Source organism: Ursus americanus, chromosome 28 (genome assembly GCF_024610735.1).
Source record: "Ursus americanus isolate L20-20 chromosome 28, mUrsAme1.1.p, whole genome shotgun sequence".
Lineage (NCBI taxonomy): Eukaryota > Metazoa > Chordata > Mammalia > Carnivora > Ursidae > Ursus > Ursus americanus.
This window is the reverse complement of record NC_142154.1, coordinates 1,675,749-1,694,857: the sequence shown is the minus strand read 5'-3', so window position 1 is coordinate 1,694,857 and position 19,109 is coordinate 1,675,749. Positions and strand designations below refer to the sequence as shown.

At 46.4% G+C, this 19,109-nt stretch overlaps 1 protein-coding gene across 5 annotated transcripts in view; it reads right to left on the bottom strand.

Annotated features, from left to right (window-relative positions):
- Positions 1-19,109, bottom strand: part of ARNT2 (aryl hydrocarbon receptor nuclear translocator 2) — a 155,141-nt gene that overhangs the window by 31,707 nt on the left and 104,325 nt on the right. For all 5 annotated transcript variants that reach the window (XM_087856582.1, XM_045813121.2, XM_045813119.2 and 2 more), the window contains 3 exons: positions 4,693-4,769; positions 3,163-3,297; positions 800-874 (listed from right to left, as the gene is read on the bottom strand). In XM_087856582.1, the coding sequence (XP_087712708.1) occupies positions 800-874; positions 3,163-3,297; positions 4,693-4,769 (287 nt within the window). The remainder of the gene's footprint in view (positions 1-799; positions 875-3,162; positions 3,298-4,692; positions 4,770-19,109) is intronic.

Here is a 19,109-nt window from a genome sequence, read left to right as displayed (position 1 = left end):
ACGTGACGATGGCGGTGCCCCCCCCAGGACAAGCACGTGGTGCACACCGAGGTGTCTATGGTGCCCGAGCACGACACAGCAGGTGCTCAGCACCGGCAGCTCCCGGTGGTGACGGGGGTGGCGCTGAATGACGCCGTGATGGGCGACCTCCCTCCCAGGCACCCCTTCGCTGTCTCCGCCCAGAGCAAGACCACGATGGTCCCCTCAGGCTGCCCGTCCCCACCCACCCGTCACCTCCACCCTGGACAATCCAAACAGCTGCCCGCGGTGCCCCCTTGTTCCAAGGGTTTCCTGCAGTTGCTCTCCGAGTACCCGCGCTACCAAACTGTCTTTCAGAAACACTGCTCAGCTTCCGGTCCTCGGAGGAGCCCTCCCGTAAATGACGCGGGGGAACTTCGACTCCTCCCTGTGGCCTCAGCAGCCTCGACCGTGGGCCCCCTCCTCCCTGCCCGGCGGGAAGTGTCACTCCAGCCTAAGGGGCTACGCTAACTCCCTAATATGCCACGTTCTTCTGCATCTCCGGGCGCCGGCCATCAGTCTGGAATGTTCTGTCGTGGGGGCAGGCTCATCCCGTCCCAAGGGTTCCCTCCCTGGGAGACTCTTCCTGCCTCCTCCCTGCACCATTAACCTTTCCATCGCCCGCCCCTCGTCCAGACACAGGCACGACTTCCTGATGGGTCTGCCCTCCCCACTCGGCTGGGAGCCCCTCGCAGCAGGGTCCCCGCCGGATGCCTTGGGGAGCCCCTTGCAGCCCGCCTGTGCGTCCTGCCGGCCACCTGCCCGGGCCCCCGGGTTCTACCTGCTGGAAGCTCTCGCGCAGGTGGCTCTGATCTTCGGAGTGGCAGAATTCCAAAATGTCCTTTCCCAGAAGATCCTGAAGAAAGAGACAAGCCGTGAGAACCCGCGACGCCGCTTCCCATCACGGAGCCATCGCTGTTGGACAGCAGTGCTCTTGCGTCCCCTTCACCTCCTGTCCCTTAGCTCCCCATCCTCGGGGGAGTGTGGACGCAGGATGGCCCTGGGGCGACGCCGGAGCTGGCCTCTGTGCCCTGCCTGCCTGCCTCCGGAGTGCTCCTGCCCATGCTAATCTCACCAGGGCGCTGGGTCAGCACCTTCAGAATGTGGTTTTATTTTGGTTTGCCTTCAGGAGGCAAACTGTAATAAGCATATTTTAATAACCATGAAAAGAAAGTAAACGACAGCACGAGGACAGACGTGCCTGCCGATGAAACTAGAACTGCTGAAATGTGGAAACGGACACGCTCGTGGCCGGACAGATGCTGGGACCGTCCAGTAACCATCCTGACCTTCGCCCGTCTATTTCTTACTCAAAGCACCTTGCACGAGCCCAGGACAAAAACCAACCAGAATCAGATAAACCGTCGCAAGGCAGCTCCACACGTGGGACAGGAAAGGGGTCCAGTTGGGTGTGTCTTAGGCAGCGAAGGGTGGAAACGAGTCCACTGACTGGAGCCCAAGCCTGCAATGGCTCCCGCGGGAGCTGACACGGACCGCGGGAAGGCGGTCTCTCTGTGCGCCGAGAAGCATCTCAATGCTCATGGAAGGTGCAGGCAGGTAAATGGATCTGGAAACACTCTGCCAGCCGAGATTATGGTGACTTTGGAAACTGATTAATTTCCCCCCTTGCTCCTTCCAAGAACCTCAAGTTCACATGAATCTGGAGATGTAGAATTATACGAATGGTTCCAATAGTTCAATTTGAACTGTTTTTAGGTCCTTTTTTTTTTTAAGTTTATTTAAGTAGTCTCTAGCCCAACATGGGGCTCGAACTCACCACCCCGAGATCAAGAGCCATGTGCTCTTCTGAGCCAGCCAGCACCCCCGGATTGTGTCTAGTTCTAAAGTAACACACGTACTTGAAATGCCCACATCGACGCATCCCAGATTTTGTTCCTCAGAACAGAGATCTTTTCCTTCCTTTCTTTTTTTAAATGTTTTTTATTTTGGAAGAGATTTGAATCTATGGGAAAGTTAAGAGAATTACATGATAAACACCTGATTATCCTTTACCTAGACTGTCACATCTGAGTTTTTCTTTCTTTCGTACATAAATATAAATATATGTAAATGAAAACTATGAAAGTATATACAAATATCTTTCGTATCTCCACACACACAATGAAAAAGCTCTTACTGAATCATCTGAAAGTAGCAGACAGCAGGACTCCTGTCCCTGAAGTGTGTATCTCAAAAAAATGGCATCGTCCAAAACCCCAATATGCCATATTACACCTAAAAAATCAGTAATTGTTTGATAAAATCACCTGATATTCCATACATATTAACATTTCCTCGATTATCTCCTAAATGTCTTTCCTGGCTACCTATCTTCAGCCCCAGGACCCACTGAAGGTTCTCACACTGCATACTGTGGTTCTTCTCTCTTTGGTTTATTATTTTTTTAAGATTTTTATTAATTTATTTGACAGAGAGAGAGAGCGAGCATGAACAGGGGAACAGTAGGCACAGGGAGAGGGAGAAGCAGGCTCCCTGCTGAGCAGAGAGCCCGACACGGGGCTCGATTCCAGGACCCTGGGATCATGACCTGAGCTGAAGGCAGACGCTTAACTGACTGAGCCACCAGGTGCCCCTCTCTTTGGTTTATTTTAATCTAGATTAATTTCCCCTGCCTTTTTGTGTTTCTTATGACGTGGACTTTTTTAAAAAAGGTCTGGAACAAAGACCTGAAAATATGCCCCTGTAGAAGGTTCCAAAAACATTTGAGAAACAAGGGATTAGGCAAAATTAAGTGAACATGTTTCCTCAAAACGTTCCAGACTCTTTCACATCAATACTGCTTTTTAAGTTTGCAAGAAGGAGCTGTCCTGTTTGGCGTTCATCTAAGTTAACAGATCTGAGAGCCCCGTTCACAGAGAGGGTCTTAACTCTGGTTTGTGAACAATCAGGGAGATAGACAGGAGGCCTAGGGCAAAAACTGAACAGTTAATTTTAAGCAGTGGCGTGGCATGCAATGTCTTTCTTGCTATGGAAGGACATGACTCTCTCTGGGCAGGAATCTGGATTTTTATGCCACGTCCCCTACACTGTCATTCTCCTGGATCTCGAACAAATGAGAGAGAGAAGCACATTTTAAGTAAAGTTAAATCTCTAGCCAACTGCCATGAGCTCAGGACCACCCACCTGGGGTTGGTAGCCAATCACACTGATGCATCTCGGGTCCACGAACGTGATGATCCCATCAGAGTTATGCCGAGATAAGAACTCCGTGGGCACCGACATCCCGCTCATGTCCATGCACACAGGAGAGCTGGTCACCTGGAAAGGGACATCCACACTGAGGTGGTTCTGACGGAGACAGAGACGGGGACGGCAAGAGAGGCGGACAATGGGAGGGATCCACGTGGCGTCAACTTCACAGAGCCTTCCATGTTGCTAGTGCACTGAGCCCCAAATGTTCCAAGCACCCTGGCCACACCTTCCACTAACTGTAGCAATGGCCACCTTACATTGCTGACCCCCCGTGTCCTCAACAGGCAAGGGAATAACGAGCTGTGTAATCTCATAGGGTGGGCTGAGATCCCACATGCCAAACCCCAGCACGATGCCAGGCACATCGCAGGTGCTCCGGAACGTTAACACCCTTCCCTTCTCCCACTCTCCCCTTACTGAGGAGTCTAAGGAACCGATCAAAGTATTTGGAAAGTATACATTTGTGGAGTGAATGTACCCAAGTGTCCTTTCTTCTCCCACCTGTAAGGAATAAGCAATGCTTATCACGTGCGAATAAAACTGCTAGTTCGTTTGTCTGAAGGTGGTAGGACCTAGGACCCAGGAGCACGACAGACTAGCGTACTCCGAGCTGAGCTGCGTCTGCTGGGTCCCCTGCCATCAGCAGGGGAAGGGCTGGCAGTGCCTCAAGGGGAGGGAGGCGTCCTGCCCAATGAGTGGCTACTGTGTGTGCCAGACATGGAGCCAGTGGGCTTTATGGACGTAATGTGGCACATTCACTTTTCACAAGATTAATAAGCCACATTCCCCACATGGCTTTTCAGAGGAGGATGTCCAGGATAGGGACATGCCCTCCACTAAGACGACAGACTATAAAGAAGGACAGTGGACGTGTGAGCTCATCACCAGGAGGGCAGGGAAGAGGGAATGACTGATTTTGACGAAGTGGATAAAGGCGTCCCTTCAGCTGAATCTTGGAGGACGCCTAACTAGAAGTGAAAGGAGAAGTTCTGGGAGGGGAAGAAGGGGTGCAGGGAATACCGGGCAGCAGAAACAGCCCATGGGGCCCACTGAGGAGGGGAGGTGCTTGCTGGGTCTGCGGGAAAGGCATGCAGGGGCTTGGGAATCAAGCATGAGGGGGGACGGGAGGGGTGAAGCTGGAGGAGGAGTGAGAGCTTCATCCTGAGGACTCAGGAGAGCATTCAAGGCCATCGGGCAGCTGCCGTGGGGGCAGAGGCCAACTCTGCCGTGGCCGGCTCCCGAGTGGGGATGGACCGAGTGGGGCCCTCCGCGCGGCAAGAACTCCATTGCTCACAGCACGTCTCCCTGTGTGCTCCCAGATTCACCCTCACCCCTGCCCAGAGGGACCGGAAACCAGAGAACGCTGGGCACACGGGGGTCGGAACGGGCAAAGCTGTGTGCTTGCTCCCTGGAATCACGAGCCCTGCTCTGAACCTGCAGAGAGTCGTGGCCCCCCCTCACCTGGAGTCTTCCGATGGCCACCAGGCAGTACTTGCTGCCCTGCCCCACCTCGGCGTCCTCCTCGGGGATGGTCATTCCTGGAATGAGAAAAACCAGCGTCAGCCACGACGTGCCCAAGGCGGGTGGCAAAGGGGCAAGTGTGCCCAGGATTTTAGGTGTGCAACCCGAAACACAGATCCTCACGGACCACTCGGGTCTAGCCGGCAGCCAGTGAGTCCGCCGGTGCCCGCTCCTGCCCGGCTCCCGCCCCTGCCTGGCGTCTGGGATGACTTCACGGGGGCCATAGCACTGGCATCCATGCACGGTGCAGAGGAACTCAAGGAAGATGAAATGCCCATTATTCATTTACACGTTTGCAAAATTTGGCCAAAACACTGAGCTATAAAGGAATTCTCAGTACGAAGTGAAAGTGGGCATTTCCGGTTATGTAAATATTTCCCCTGTAAGGGCTAGAACGGAGAAACAGGGGATGGTTATTGAGCACTGGAAACCAGTGCTCTATGGGGGCTGGCTCAGTCAGAGGAGCCTGGCCTCTTGATCTCAGGGTTGTGAGTTCGAGTCCTACGTCGGGGGTAGAGATCACTTAAAAACAGTCTTTAAAAAAAGAAAAAACCAGTGCCCTGGTGGGCAGGACTTGGTTAAAACAATCCTCCATGTTCTTTGGTCAGGAAAGAGTCTTCCGCTCTGTGCAGTAGGGCATGGTGTACGGTCGCTCACGGTGCCAGGTTCGTGAGTGGCTGCAGTCGGCTGTAACAGTCGTAGGGAAGCAAGCATCTTTCACACTGCTCAACACCTCGCACAGATACTTGCACACGGGTCAGACCAAAGGTTCCCACGGACAGAACCACACAAGCAGGGCGACAGCCCATCGCCGCAGACCGTCAAGCCGCTGGTTCTAGGAGCCAGGGCGCTGTCCCTCTGTCCGCACCCACACTGCCCCGTCCACCCCCATAGGTAACCAATCCCTGAAGTGTCTGCTTTGTCCTTGCTGTATTTTTGCACGAATGAGCACGTATCTGTGTATTTTCTTACCTTCTCTCCTTTCTCCTATGAAGGGCTCTGTGCCCTGGATGCTCTCTGGGGCTCAGCTTATTCCACTTAACAGCGCGTCCTGGGACACACCCCCCCACCACCGGCAGTGCCGCGGGACGCAGCCTGCCAGGGCTCGTTCTACCTCTTCCGTGTGTAAGAACGTCCGGGTGCTTCTCACGCTGCGCACGCGTATTCCCCAGCGGTAGGAAGCGTACCTGCAGATTCGCCCAGAACACCTCTCCCGGAAGCGGGACTGCCGGGCTGCCACGCAGGCACAGATGTAGTTGTGTCCAGCGTTGCCGAATTTCCTCCAGAAGGGGCGTACCGATTTGCCTTCCCGACGACAGTGTCCGAGAGGCCTGCTGCCCCGCAGTCTTGGCCAGAATAGGCCGCACACCGTTTAATTTTTCCAGTATCGTCTCAATTGGCATTTCTCTCTCATTATGGATTAGGACATTATCTGGTGCATGCGGACCATTTTTCTATCCTCTCAGTGAACTGTCTGTTCTGTCTCTTCCCCATTTTCCTGTTGGATTTTGGCCCTTTGCCCCTCATCACATATTAAGGGATATCGAGTCCTTGCTGTGAGTGTTCTCCTAGTTGGTCTCCTGTCTTCTGACTTTGCTGATGATGACTGAACAACTTTCTATTTTTATGTAGTCAGATTTATCAATCTTTTCTTTTATTATCTTTGTTATTAAAATACCAGAAAGCGCTTTTATGGAGTCCTAGAGAGCCATTTCCTACGCCAAGTTCTCACCCGTGTTCTCCTCTGACACGTTCACGCCCCCACTTCTCACACTTAAGTCCCTAATCCACGGGAAGCTATTCTTGTGTCGGGCGTGAGATGTGGACCTAGCTTATCTTCCTCGGAATGGCTATCCGGCTGCCCGGCCACGTCTGTTGACAGTGCAGGGACCTGAGGGGCCGCCTTTATCATATAATGAGTCCCCTCATGTATTTGGAGCTAATTCTGGACTTTCTCTTCTATTCTACTGGCCATTGTTTATTAACATCAATACTATGCAATTTTAATTATAGAGGCTTTATTGCAGGGTGCACTATCTGCAGGACTGTTCCTCTCTTCCAGTTTTTCAGTGTTTTCTTGGCTCTTCTCAGATATATCTTTTTTTACATGAACTTTAATATCAACTTATTTAACTCCATCAACTAGCCTGCTGGTGTTCGTATTTGGTTTACATTACATTTATAAATTAAATATGTGATGCTGAGTTGTCTTCCCCAAGAACAGGGGATGCCTTCCCACCTGTCTGAGCTTTTGTGTCTTTCAGGAGCGTTTAAAAATCTTCCTCACGTATACTTGTATTTTGCATACTTACTAAAATTATTCCTAAGTCTTTAATCATCTTTGTTGCTATAGTCAATGGGGTTTCCTGTACCATCATACCTTCCATGTATCGTTTATACACAGGAGGACTACTGAGTTTTGCATGTTAATACTGTGTCGTGCTGCTTCACTGAATTATTTTATTATTTTAGTTATTTTTCCTCTGGCCCACTGGGGTTCAGCAGGTGTGCTAGCATATAATTGAAAAGAGGTAGTTTCCTTCTTCTGGTGACATGAGTCTGCCTCTGATTTCTCTAGCGGGATGGGCCAGTATCTCTTACAACGCCGAAGGCTGGTACAGAGTGGGCATTTTTGCCTTGTTTCTGATCTTACCGGAAATGTCTCAAGGGTTTTTCCACTATATAAACACCCTTGCAGAAGAGAAGTTACTCCTGAATCACTGTTTGTCATGGTTGCGATCGATTTAGAGCCTTGTTTAATAGGAGACGGCTGGGCTCTAACACCTGCTGTGCACAGCACCTGTTACAGCATGTCCCGTTACCTGCGCTATGTGAAGAAAACGTGCCCTCACACAGACAGGGAGCTGGAGGAGGGAGAAGGTTCCCCGATAATGGTGCCTATTCTTCTTTGACGTTTTCCTAAGTCTTGACAAGTGGTTGTTTCTTAAAGTTCATTGCGATATGAACTCCAAAACTGTATCAGTGAGTTTTCAATATTCTGTTCCATTAAAATAGATTGGTCTAACACTTTGAACGGCTCCTTGCTGACACAGGATTTTGAACACGATGTATCGGTCATCAGGAAAATACTGGTTCTTCAAATTATATGGATTCGAATGCTGACCCATTACAATAAATGATATTTTTAAAATCACCATGCATTTCATCAGAAACAGCTCTAAGTATTGGTCAAGACCACGGTGGTGGATACAAGTTTTCCAAAATTCAAATTTTCACGGGAAAGCTTTCATTCTATCACTGACAGCAAATACTGTCAACTGTCTTCCTTGACGTGACAGGTTCATTTTAACTTTTTGTGAAAATATCTTTGCCAAACACACAAATTTAAATAACCATAGTGTGTTTGTTCATCATTCCTTCAAGTAAGAAATGGTGTTTCATAAAAAAAAGCAACTAGTTTAGCTTGCAACTCAAACAACTGTGCATGTGCTTTTCCTTGACACAACCACCACGCTCTGGTACGCAGCAGAAATCACTTTACGCATACTTCCCATTTCGGGGTTCACTCAAATTAGTACTTTTTACAGCTCCATCAAGGGCATACTTCAGTGAAACCAGCATTTTGAAATTCTGAAATTATTTTTTGCTGCAAGTGTGTGGTGATGAAAAATCCAGGGGCCACGAGGGCAGTTTGGGGCCACGGCCCTGACGCATGCTGAGGCTACAGCAGGTTTTCCCCACCGATGCTTACCTGCCAGCAGTGAGTGGAAAGGGTGACTAACATCTTAGTGCCGGGATGAAAGCTGTTTAAACGTGCGAGATCCTCTTGGGGCACCCAGGGTCCACAGAGCAGCCTGTGCTGCCATTCCTGAGTTTGGTCCTCCCTCCTCGTCCATGGATCCTTTCCCCGCTGCTCCACTTCTCACCAGGCATCAACAAGACCCCAGACTGCCCCCGTCTAGACTTGCCTCTGCGCTTCCAGACCCTGACTCCAAGGGCCTCCTGAGAAGATCCGCCTGTCTCGGGCCCTTCAACCGCCACGCTGCCCAATCCTCCTGTGGAAACCCGCTCCCCTGCCTCCTCCCCTGCAGAGAGGACCACTCATGACCTGCCTGGTGTGCCCCTCTCCCACGCTCATGGAACCCTGACTTGTTCGGAGCGACGCTGTGTGCACCCCATTAAGGGACGGGAGGCCAGGGACACAGCTCAGCCTGTGGTGTGTGAGCAGAAGTCCCTGAGTGAGGCTCAGGAAAGCTCCTCCTTCTGCGGGACACAGACGTGCTCGTGGAGCCCCCATAGCCAAGGTCACACAGGAAGCCAAGGTCACACAATAAGGATCATGCAGCAGGAACTTCTCCAGCGACAGGATGGTCACCACATCCCCAAAATGACTGTCTTTCTCTTTTAACATCTCCTCTGCAGGCCCTAGACCTGCCTTTGTGCTTGCCCTTTAGACAAAGAAAGGCTACACTGCTTTCCCGAGTCTATTTCTTTCACGGCCTAACATCCTTGTGTCAATTTAACTGGTCCTCCTTCGAAAATGGTCTGTCTCCCTTTTTCCTTGTCACTTTGCTTCTGACTGGCTGCATTCCCCTGGAGGCTGTTTCCCACGGTAGGCCAGGGATGACCTCTGCCATGACCTCATTTCATCTATCCTGGACACAACGGAAGGTCCCAAAGGCCGTGCATTCGGGAAGCAAGGTATGAGTCATGCTGACAGCTCTCCATAAGCGGGGTGACCTTGGTTAAGCATTTAACAAATAATCATAATGGGAGCTATGCTTCCAGCCAATATGCTTCCAGCCCAAAACAACCAGAGACACAGAGACATAGGAAACAATGGTTTTCGAGACCGTGTGTACGAGGCGATGAACAACAGCAGTCTCTGAGAGACGGGAAACAAATCAGCCCTACGATCGCCCCCAACTTCCTGCCTTAAGAGTTTCCACACCAACAACAGAAATGTCACAATGTCTACCACCAGATAAAAAATTACCAGGCATGTAATGAAGCAGGAAAGTATAACCCATAAAAAGAAGCAAAATCAACCAGGCAGAACTATGCAGAAGTGACACAGATCTTGGAATCAGCCAACACACTGAAACTGGTTTTATAACTGTATTCCATATGTTCAAATGTCTAAGTAGAGCCAAGGAAGATATATAAAAGACCCAAATGACATTCCCGGAGGTGGAGACAACAATGCATGGGATGAAAAGTGCATTAGATGCGTGAAAGGCATAAGTGGGCTTGCAAACACAGCAATGGAAAGGATGCCGAATGAAATAAATAAGAATTTTTAAGTGAAATGTGCATCAGTGTGCGAGCTGTGAAAACCTCAAGTGCCCTGTGTGCGTGCAACCGGGGCCTCCAAAGAGAAGAGAGAGAAGGGAGACAGAAAGATATTTGAAGCACTAATGGCTGGAAACTTTTCAGATTTGATACTGACTATGAATCTACAGATGCAAGAAGCCTAACGAACCCCAAGCACAGGAACCCTGCCAATTACAGCAAACCACATCATCAACTGTTCAAAAGCAGCAACACAATCTTCAAAGTGTCCAGAGGGGAAAAGACACGATGACACACAGGGAAACAAAGATGCATATGACAGCTGATTTCATGTCAGAAACAATGCAAGTGAGAAGATGTATTTTAAAGTACCCAGAGAAAGAGAAAAAAACCAGTCTACTTAGCAATCTATACCAAGTAAAATATCTTTCACAACTATACGCTGCTTAGAAGAAATATTTTATTTATTTATTTATTTATTTATTTATTTATTTATTTATTTTTCTAAAGATTTTTATTTATTTATTTGACAGAGAGAGACAGCCAGCGAGAGAGGGAACACAAGCAGGGGGAGTGGGAGAGGAAGAAGCAGGCTCCCAGCGGAGGAGCCTGATGTGGGGCTCGATCCCAGAACACCGGAATCACGCCCTGAGCTGAAGGCAGACGCTTAATGACTGAGCCACCCAGGCGCCCCAAGAAATACATTTTAAATATAAAGCTCTATGTTCAGCCTCATTTGAGTCTTATGATGGTTTTTAAATTCTCTTGGGGGCAAGATCCCTCTTCTTGGGGGGCGCCTGGGTGGCTCAGGCATTAAGCATCTGTCTTCAGCTCAGGTCATGTTCCCAGGGTCCTGGGATCGAGCCCCGCATTGGGCTCCCTGCTCGGCGGGAAGCCTGCTTCTCCCTCTCACACTCCCCTTGCTTGTGTTCCCTCTCTTGCTGTCTCTTTCTGTCAAATAAATAAAATAAAATCTTAAAAAAAAAAAAAAAGATCCCTATTCTTGGGTTTCGCATTGGATCAAGACGCAATGCCACAGGCCAGAGCGGGGAGCAGAGGGGAGTGCGTGCAGAGCTCTCTGATGAGGGGCGTGAAACAGCAGGTTCTCCTCAGGCCCACCATTCACAGTGATCCTGCAGAACTAGGTTCTCACTGGCTAATACGCGACCCCGTCTACTAGAGCTGTCAGAGTTTGTGAATTCATTCTTCATCTAACGAGTGTTGATGGGGAACTTTGCAGATCTAAAAAACATAGCCACAGAGTCTTTTATACACCTTCCATCAAAGGTTGAAGTTAGATTACCCCGCGAATACTTTGATCAACAAAATACAGTGGAAGTGACACTGTGTGACATCTAGCAGGTGGCCCCGCACATTGTGGAGTGGAGAGAAGCGTCCTTACTGCACCCTAAGCCCCTAACCCAAAGAAACTGTGAGCATAATAAAGGTGGTGTTTGGTTTTTTTTTTTTTTTAAAGACTTATTTATTTGAGAGACAGAGAGAGAGAGTGAGTGGGGGTAGGGGGCAGAGGGAGAGGGAGAAGCAGACTCGCCACTGAGCAGGGAGCCAGATGCAGGGCTCAATCCCAGGACCCCAGGATCATGACCTGAGCCAAAGGCAGACGCTTAACCGACTGAGCCACCTAGGCACCCCATTAAAATGCTGGTGGTTTTATGCCAATCAAAGAAATGAAATGAAATGAGTCCCAATCAGAAGGGGGAGTCAGCCTAGAAGCACAGAGGAGGAGGCCGGAGGGGCCCTAAGACACCAGTCTGGGACACATACAAACAGGCTCACTATAGCTTACAGAAGAGGCCTGGTGTCAACCAGGTAAAGTAATGTTAAAAGAATTCCTTGGTTTTGCAGAAATGAAGTGGAAAAGTTGCAACCTGCTAAATGTGTAGTTTTGGCCTTAATGTGGGCAAGTCATTTTGTGAATGAGATCTGAGTGTGTGTGTTTATGTGAAATCTCCAGAAAATCTTCAGTAAACCCAAACTTCTTTAAAAGACCAGGTTCTTTACGTCTGAAGGTTCTCTCAGGACACGGGGCTCAGCTTCCCCAGGAAAGGGATGGCGATGAGGCCAGAGGGTCAAATGTTTGTCCAGGCGGCCTTGACACAGCCCCCGCGGGCCGCCGCCCGGATCTAAGTGTGGGTGAACCTGTGGGAGGCGGCTGCGGATGAGTGTAGGGAGGCAGGGGCGGGCACTGGCACTGGCAGGAGGAAAGACTAGTGATCACACTCCATTCTGACACACTGCCTCTAGCCGGGCGGTACCGAGCAATCTTCAGGTGATCATCCGGATATTTGGATTTTCTCTATTTTCCATGTGTTCCTTGTGCAATATTCTCAAGTAATACATGGTCCCTAAACATGGTTTTGACTGAGACCCCAATGATAAAAAGATGTTCCCAAGTAAAAATGAGCAAAGGATCTGAACATTACTCCAAAGAAGACACACAGATGACTAATGAGCACATGGAAAGACGTGCAACATCATGAATCATCGGGAAATGCAAATCAAAACCACAGTGGCTGCCACCTCGCACCTATTACGATGACTCCAACAGAAAAAATGCACTAGCAAGTGCTGGTAAAGACGTGGAGAAATCAGAGCCCCGTACAGCGCTGGCAGGAATGTAAGATGGTGCCAGTGCTCTGGAAAACAGTCTGGCAGCTCTGTCATGAGGTTAACCACTGGGCCACCATATGACCCGGCCGTTCCACTCCAAGCTGTACGTCCAAGAGAAATAAAAACATCCACCCACACAAAAACTGTGCATGAATGTTCACAGCAGCACTATTCCCAACAGCCCCCCAAAGTGGAAAGAACCCCAATGTCTATTAACTGATGAGTGGATAAACAAAATGGGGAACTCCATACAATGTAATAGTCTTCAGCCGCAAACAGGAGGTGCTGACTCGCGCTACGCCATGGATGAACAGCGACAGCATAGGGCTGAGGGAGGAAGGCAGACACAGAAGTTCACACACCCCATGAACCTACAGGAAATGTCCAGACTAGGCACGTCTGTACATACAGGAAGCAGGTGCCTAGAACTCGGGGGGAATGGGACGAGCTGTCCTTGTATGGAGTTTCTTATCTCAGTGATATAAATATCTTAAAATTAATTACGGTGACAGTTGCAAAACTATCTGAATGCACCAAAATCCAAATAACTATACACTCTACGTGGGTGACACAGGCACGTAAAGAGTCCTTTAAGGAAGTCTGGGTTTACTGAAGCTTTGATGATACGTGCATTGTATCTCAACAAAGCTGGTAGAAAAAACTGATTTTGAAAAAAGGAAAAGAGGTGGAATTGAAAGGAGTAAGGAGCCATTCAAAATTCCCACCAACAAAAAAAAATATATCAAAGGTGACATTTTGGTATACATTTGTCCAGTCTTTCTGGAGCAAGTGTAGAAACCAGAAAAATAAAAGATGAATGTGAAAATTAACCTTAATTAGGTCAATACTCTTTATGCCCTTTACTATGTGTAAGTGTCTAATAAGATGTATTTTTTTATCCTTATATTGTTTTGTAACCTGGTTTGGAAACTTTAGAACTTACTGGGAAAATCTTCCAATGTGTTAGAACATCTGTTTTTCATGTTTTCTTCATATGGATACACGGTGATTCGTTCGACCCCATCTCTATGGTCCTTCACCGTGTGGTGCCCCCAGCTTGTTGCTCCCTAAGTCATGCAACGATACACACCCTTCTAGAAAAGTCTCTGAGCATAACAAGGACTTCTTTACCATAAAATTCCTAGAAGCGAAATTGCTGACTATAAGAACATAAATGGTACTTTCCCATTGGTTATATTAGCCTTTCTTTTATTTCATTTGATACAGATTTATTTTTCCATTTGTTCTTTTATGGACAGCCTGGGCAGGCTTTTGCAGTACAAGTGATCTGTTTGGGGTTTTTTTTCCTCATGGATTTTGAAACTCTCCTTATATAATAATACTATATGGGTCCCATGCAAGTTTAAGTGAGCTTTCTATAAAGTATTTTCTCTATTTGTTTGTTTTTATATAGAATATTATTAAAGTACAGATAATCAAAGCTGTCAGATTTTACTCTGTGGTATCTGCCTTTGGGGTTCTTTCTCTGCTCTCTACCCTATAGTTATGGAAAATACTCACCCATATTTTCCTAGACTACTTTTAAAGTTTCATATTTATCTTTAATAAATCTGGTTTATTTTTGATATGTTTGACTTCATGTTTTTCCAAACGATTAGTCAGTTGACCTCAAACTATGTACTGACTAATTTTTTCCTTTTCTCACTAACTGAAAATGTTTCCTTCATCACACAGCACATTTCTATAGAGACTTGGGTCTCTTTCAGGTCTTTTTATTCAATAATTTGATTTTTCAGTTCAATTTATCACATTTTAATTATTCAGGCTTTAACATACCTATTTTCATTACTCCGCAGTACTCTGTTTTTCAGGATTTTATTGGCTATTTTTGTACTTATTGGCCCATAGGAATTTCAGAATTAACTTTCATTTAAAAGAAATCTCATTGGGACAATTACTGAAATTGTATCAAATCTATACACGGGTTTGGAACAAACTAAAATCTTCATAATGCTAAACCTTTGTATCAAAGACCTCGCCTGACGCTCCGGTTAGCTGGGTCATGCGTGTCCCTCCGTGTTATTCTGCAGTTTAAGTATTCCTACATATTTCATGTTAATATTTTTAACATGTATGCTGCTACCCTGCTACCTTTACAAACGGCTATTCTTCATATTGTCTTTTTCTAACTAATAGTGGGTTTTTTGTTTTTTTTTTAAAGAATTACCTAAATGACTCTGTACTCAAATCTCCTGAAAGATTTTTCATAGATTGGATTTGGTTTTTCAGAGAGATCACATCATCTGCAAGTAATGTTAACTGCATCTTCCTTTTCTTCCTTTCAATAGTAATTATGCCTCCTTCCTTCTTCTTTATTGCCGTGGGTAGAAGTCGCACAGCGATGCTGAGTGAGGGTGACAGCAAGCATTCCCCCCACCCTCCCCCCTCGGGGAAGACCCAAACCCTTCCAACAGTTCCCCGTTCTGCAAGGTGTTGACGATTGGCTCCAGCATTCTGTCTATGTTAAGGAAATAAAGTTCTAGTATTAGTTTATAAAGGAAGTTATTTTTAAAATTTACTAACCGAAATGAATTTTCATCAGACAGGCTTTCTTCTTTGGTTAATTAATTACATGAACAGATTTTCTAATGTCAAACCACTCACAGTCTTACAATCATTGTGTATAACTATTCATTTGATTTGCTAACACTTGTATGTAGTGTCTTATAGTTACAAATGAAATTGGGTTCATAGTTTTAGGCTGTTGTTGTTTTTTAATACACCCTTAACAGTTTTTGTACCAAAGTTGTGCTAACTTTAAGAAACAAAGCAGTACACTTTCCATCTCTTCCACTACTCTGGAAGTGTTTAAATAATTTGCCATACAACCTCCAGGCCTGCTACCATTTAGAAAGCAATTCTTTGTTAGTTTTTACAATTTTTTGCCTACCTCTGACTTTTTTTTCCTCCTTTCTTTATTCAAATTTGGTTACATATTTTCCCAGAAATTAGCTTTCTTCCTAAAGATTTTAACATGCATAAATCTGTATCATCCACACTTTGTAAGTTTTTACATATTCTCTGATAAATCTCTTCATTCTTAACATGCATTTATTTTGATTTTTTTTAATTAAAATTAGATTTGCCAGAGGTTTTCTCCTTTACAAGTCTTCATGAAGAACTATTTATCAATAGGGCAATACTTCTGTTTTCAAATTTAATTTTTTTGTCTTTATTTCTTCATTAACTCCATCTTCTTAGTTTGCTCATGGTATTTTGTTCTTCTTTTCATTTTTCATAAGTCAAATAAGTTCTATTTTCATATTAAATTCCCAATTCATAAGTTAAATTCCTAGTTTTTCCACATTTAACAATAAAAGCATTTCAAGACACAGCTGTCTTTCAAACACTGTTTTGGCCACATGCCCTAAGTCTCAAGATGGAGTGGGGCCACGGTTACTAATTAGAAAATAGTTTGTAATTAGGGTTTCATTTCGATTTCCATCCTTTACCAGAAGTTACTCAGGATAAGCTCCTTTATACCAATAGGTAATGTGCCCTTTCATAAGGACACCAGTCGTACTGGATTAGGCACCCACCATATTTCAGTACGACCTCATTTTCACTTAACTAATTACACCTGCAAGGACTCTATATCCAAATACGTAAATTCTGCAATACTGGGGCTCAGGACTTCAACACATGAATTTTGGGAGAACACAATTCAACCTATAATGCCTGCCATGAATATTCTATGCATACGCTTGCCCTTCCTGGTGGGTTAGCCACGACACGGACACAGCACCTGAGCGGAGAGCACACCCTCTTCTACCCGTGACATGCATCACTAGCTGAACATGGGCTTTCTTCGCTCTCATTAGAGAAGCAGACCCAAAACAGTCGTCAGAGTGGCCATGAAATAAAACGGACTTGCCATTTCTGTTTTCTTACTTAGTGTTTTGTTATCAAGTCGCATAATTTCTTTCAACGGTAATGATTAAATGACAATTTTAAATAGTGCTATTGGTAAATCTGGGTACCTCCTGGATAGGTACCGCAGGGTGTGTGACCGAGGGATGCAAAGAGAGACTTAGGTACCGAACACTCACCAGCTCCCTACTATGTTCTAAGCCCTGTGCTCCATAGTTTAAATACTGCAGAAATGCGTACAATGTGGGTCCTTGCCCTCCAGGCGCACCACAGAAGCAGGGAAAACAGATGCAAACAAACTGTAATAGTAGGTACAACGTGATCCCAATAAAGTGGCTGGGAAGTCGGCAGAACCCTGGTGAGGCTTTACGGACAAGGATTGGTGAGAACTGGGTGTGTCTGTCTGGTGGGACTGGCAGGCACTGGGGACAGATGGCTCGGGATGGCAGCGGGGAAGGAGGGGCGGTGTGGTGCCACGGTGACCCTGGCAGTTACACAGGACATCTGGGCTTCGAGCACCCATGCCATCAGGGTGTCTCTCCTGGAAGGAAGCACCTCATCCATCTGGAAAGCACCCATTATCATCTCAGCAACCAGAACGAGGTTTCTAAGCTTCCCACATAGATGTCCCAAGGCCAATCACCACAGCCTGTGCACTCCGCTCTCAACAAAGGCTGCCAGTGCCCAACCCACAGCCTGTTTTATTCCCTTTTAGGCAGAATACTGGCAAATTGGGGTGTGTGGTTGTCTAGACCATGCAGGATGAGAAACAGCAACTTGTGACCAGATGGGGACACGATAAAAACAGGCACATGGGAAGAAACAAGTGTCAGCCACCAGCAGGTGGATGTGATGACAGCAGATCCTATGGAGCAAAAAAGAAACAAACTCAAACAAACCACCAATGAAACAACAGCCATAGGGCAGGCAGCAGTGGGCTGAAACGCCCTGAGGACATCTCTGAATTGTCCTTTTAATTCCTGTCCAGCCCTGGAACTCTGTCACAAGAGCTCTGAATCAGCAGGGAAAGATGAGAGCACGTTCTGTGTCCTTCATTCATCCCAAGGGATGAAAAACAATGCAAATAAAATCAGAAGCTAAATGTCAGGCTAGAAGAAAACATTTGCAACATACAGTAAACAGAGGGTTAATATTCACAATGTTATAAAGACCTCCTCTAAGTAAATGAAGAAAACACATCACCCAACAGGAAAATGGGCATACATCATGAACAAGCAACTTGCAGGGAAATACAGAGACTCAATATACCCAGGAAAGACGTTCAACCTTGCTAATGAAGAAAACCCGATTTGAAATACGTCTTTTCCCCCCTACGCTATCAGATTGGCAAAACTTAGAAAACAATGGAATCATTCTTGGTAGGAATGTGGGAAAAGAGACACACTCCCAACCTGCCTTGTACGATACATTTGACAGTATCTACAAAAAGGACTTACATCATTGCTATACCAATGCTGAGATGACCCTGTGGAAATACCAGCACTCGTGGGTAAAGAACCTGTACAAGGCCATTCACTGCAGTATCTTCTCCGGGAGCCCCAACCTAAAAACACCCTCAGCGCTCCTGTTTGAGGAATGGCTGATGAAATACTGTGAGCCACTTTAAAGAAGGAAGTACCACTATATGTACTAACTTGGAAATGTATTTACGATACCCATGATAAGTTAAAAAACAGGCTATGTAATAAAATATACAACATGAGCTCCAACCATACACACACATACATATATATATATATTAGAATAAGAAGCACTGGGGTGTTATCAGTTGGTTCTCAGGGGTGGGACCCAGGTAAGAAGGGAGACTTATTTTTAGTTCATAACCTTTTAAAAATTTAAAAAATGGGTTTGTGGGTGAATTTTATTATGTTTTTCAAGGTTTTTACAGACCTTTTAAATTTCTTTAATGAAGATGGGCTGGTTTTGTCACAGTTATTTAAAAAAATAAAGGTACCAGGAAAAAAAAGGCCAGCACATGATGTCTGATACTTAAAAAGGGGGGCTGCACATACTTGGGAAGTTTTCTGAGGTGGTACCTCGTTCTCCAACAGTACCAAGACTGTGAGCATAGTGAACTTAAATCCAGACATTAGAACTCTACCCCTTGACCCCACATTGAGAGAAAATGCACCCGATGATGCTAGAAGTTTAATTCCAAAACATCTGGCAGAATTGCAACACTGCTTTGCAAATTAACTGCTTCTAAATCTTGAAAATTCACAAGCATCTTCTTTTGCCTAAAAGGAAAGTTGTAAATGAGTATCTTCTGTTTATACTTGGACTCAGAAGATAGAGCTTTGTTTCTAATAAATCATAATCTGTAAACTAAGGGCCAGCCAGTAAGGGGCCAAGACACTAATGCCACATGGAGGTGCTGCGGGGACCTCGGCAGCCCCTCTCTAGGCCTCGGCCTCACCTAAAGGGAGAAGGGGGCTGTGGGCCTCCCAGGGCCCCCACCCACTATGAGACAGATGCTGTCACCTTCCCTGACGGGGAGTGGTTTCGATGGAAAGCAGTGGGCTGTTTTCCAAGGGAAGCCAAAGAACACTGACCCTCTAGCC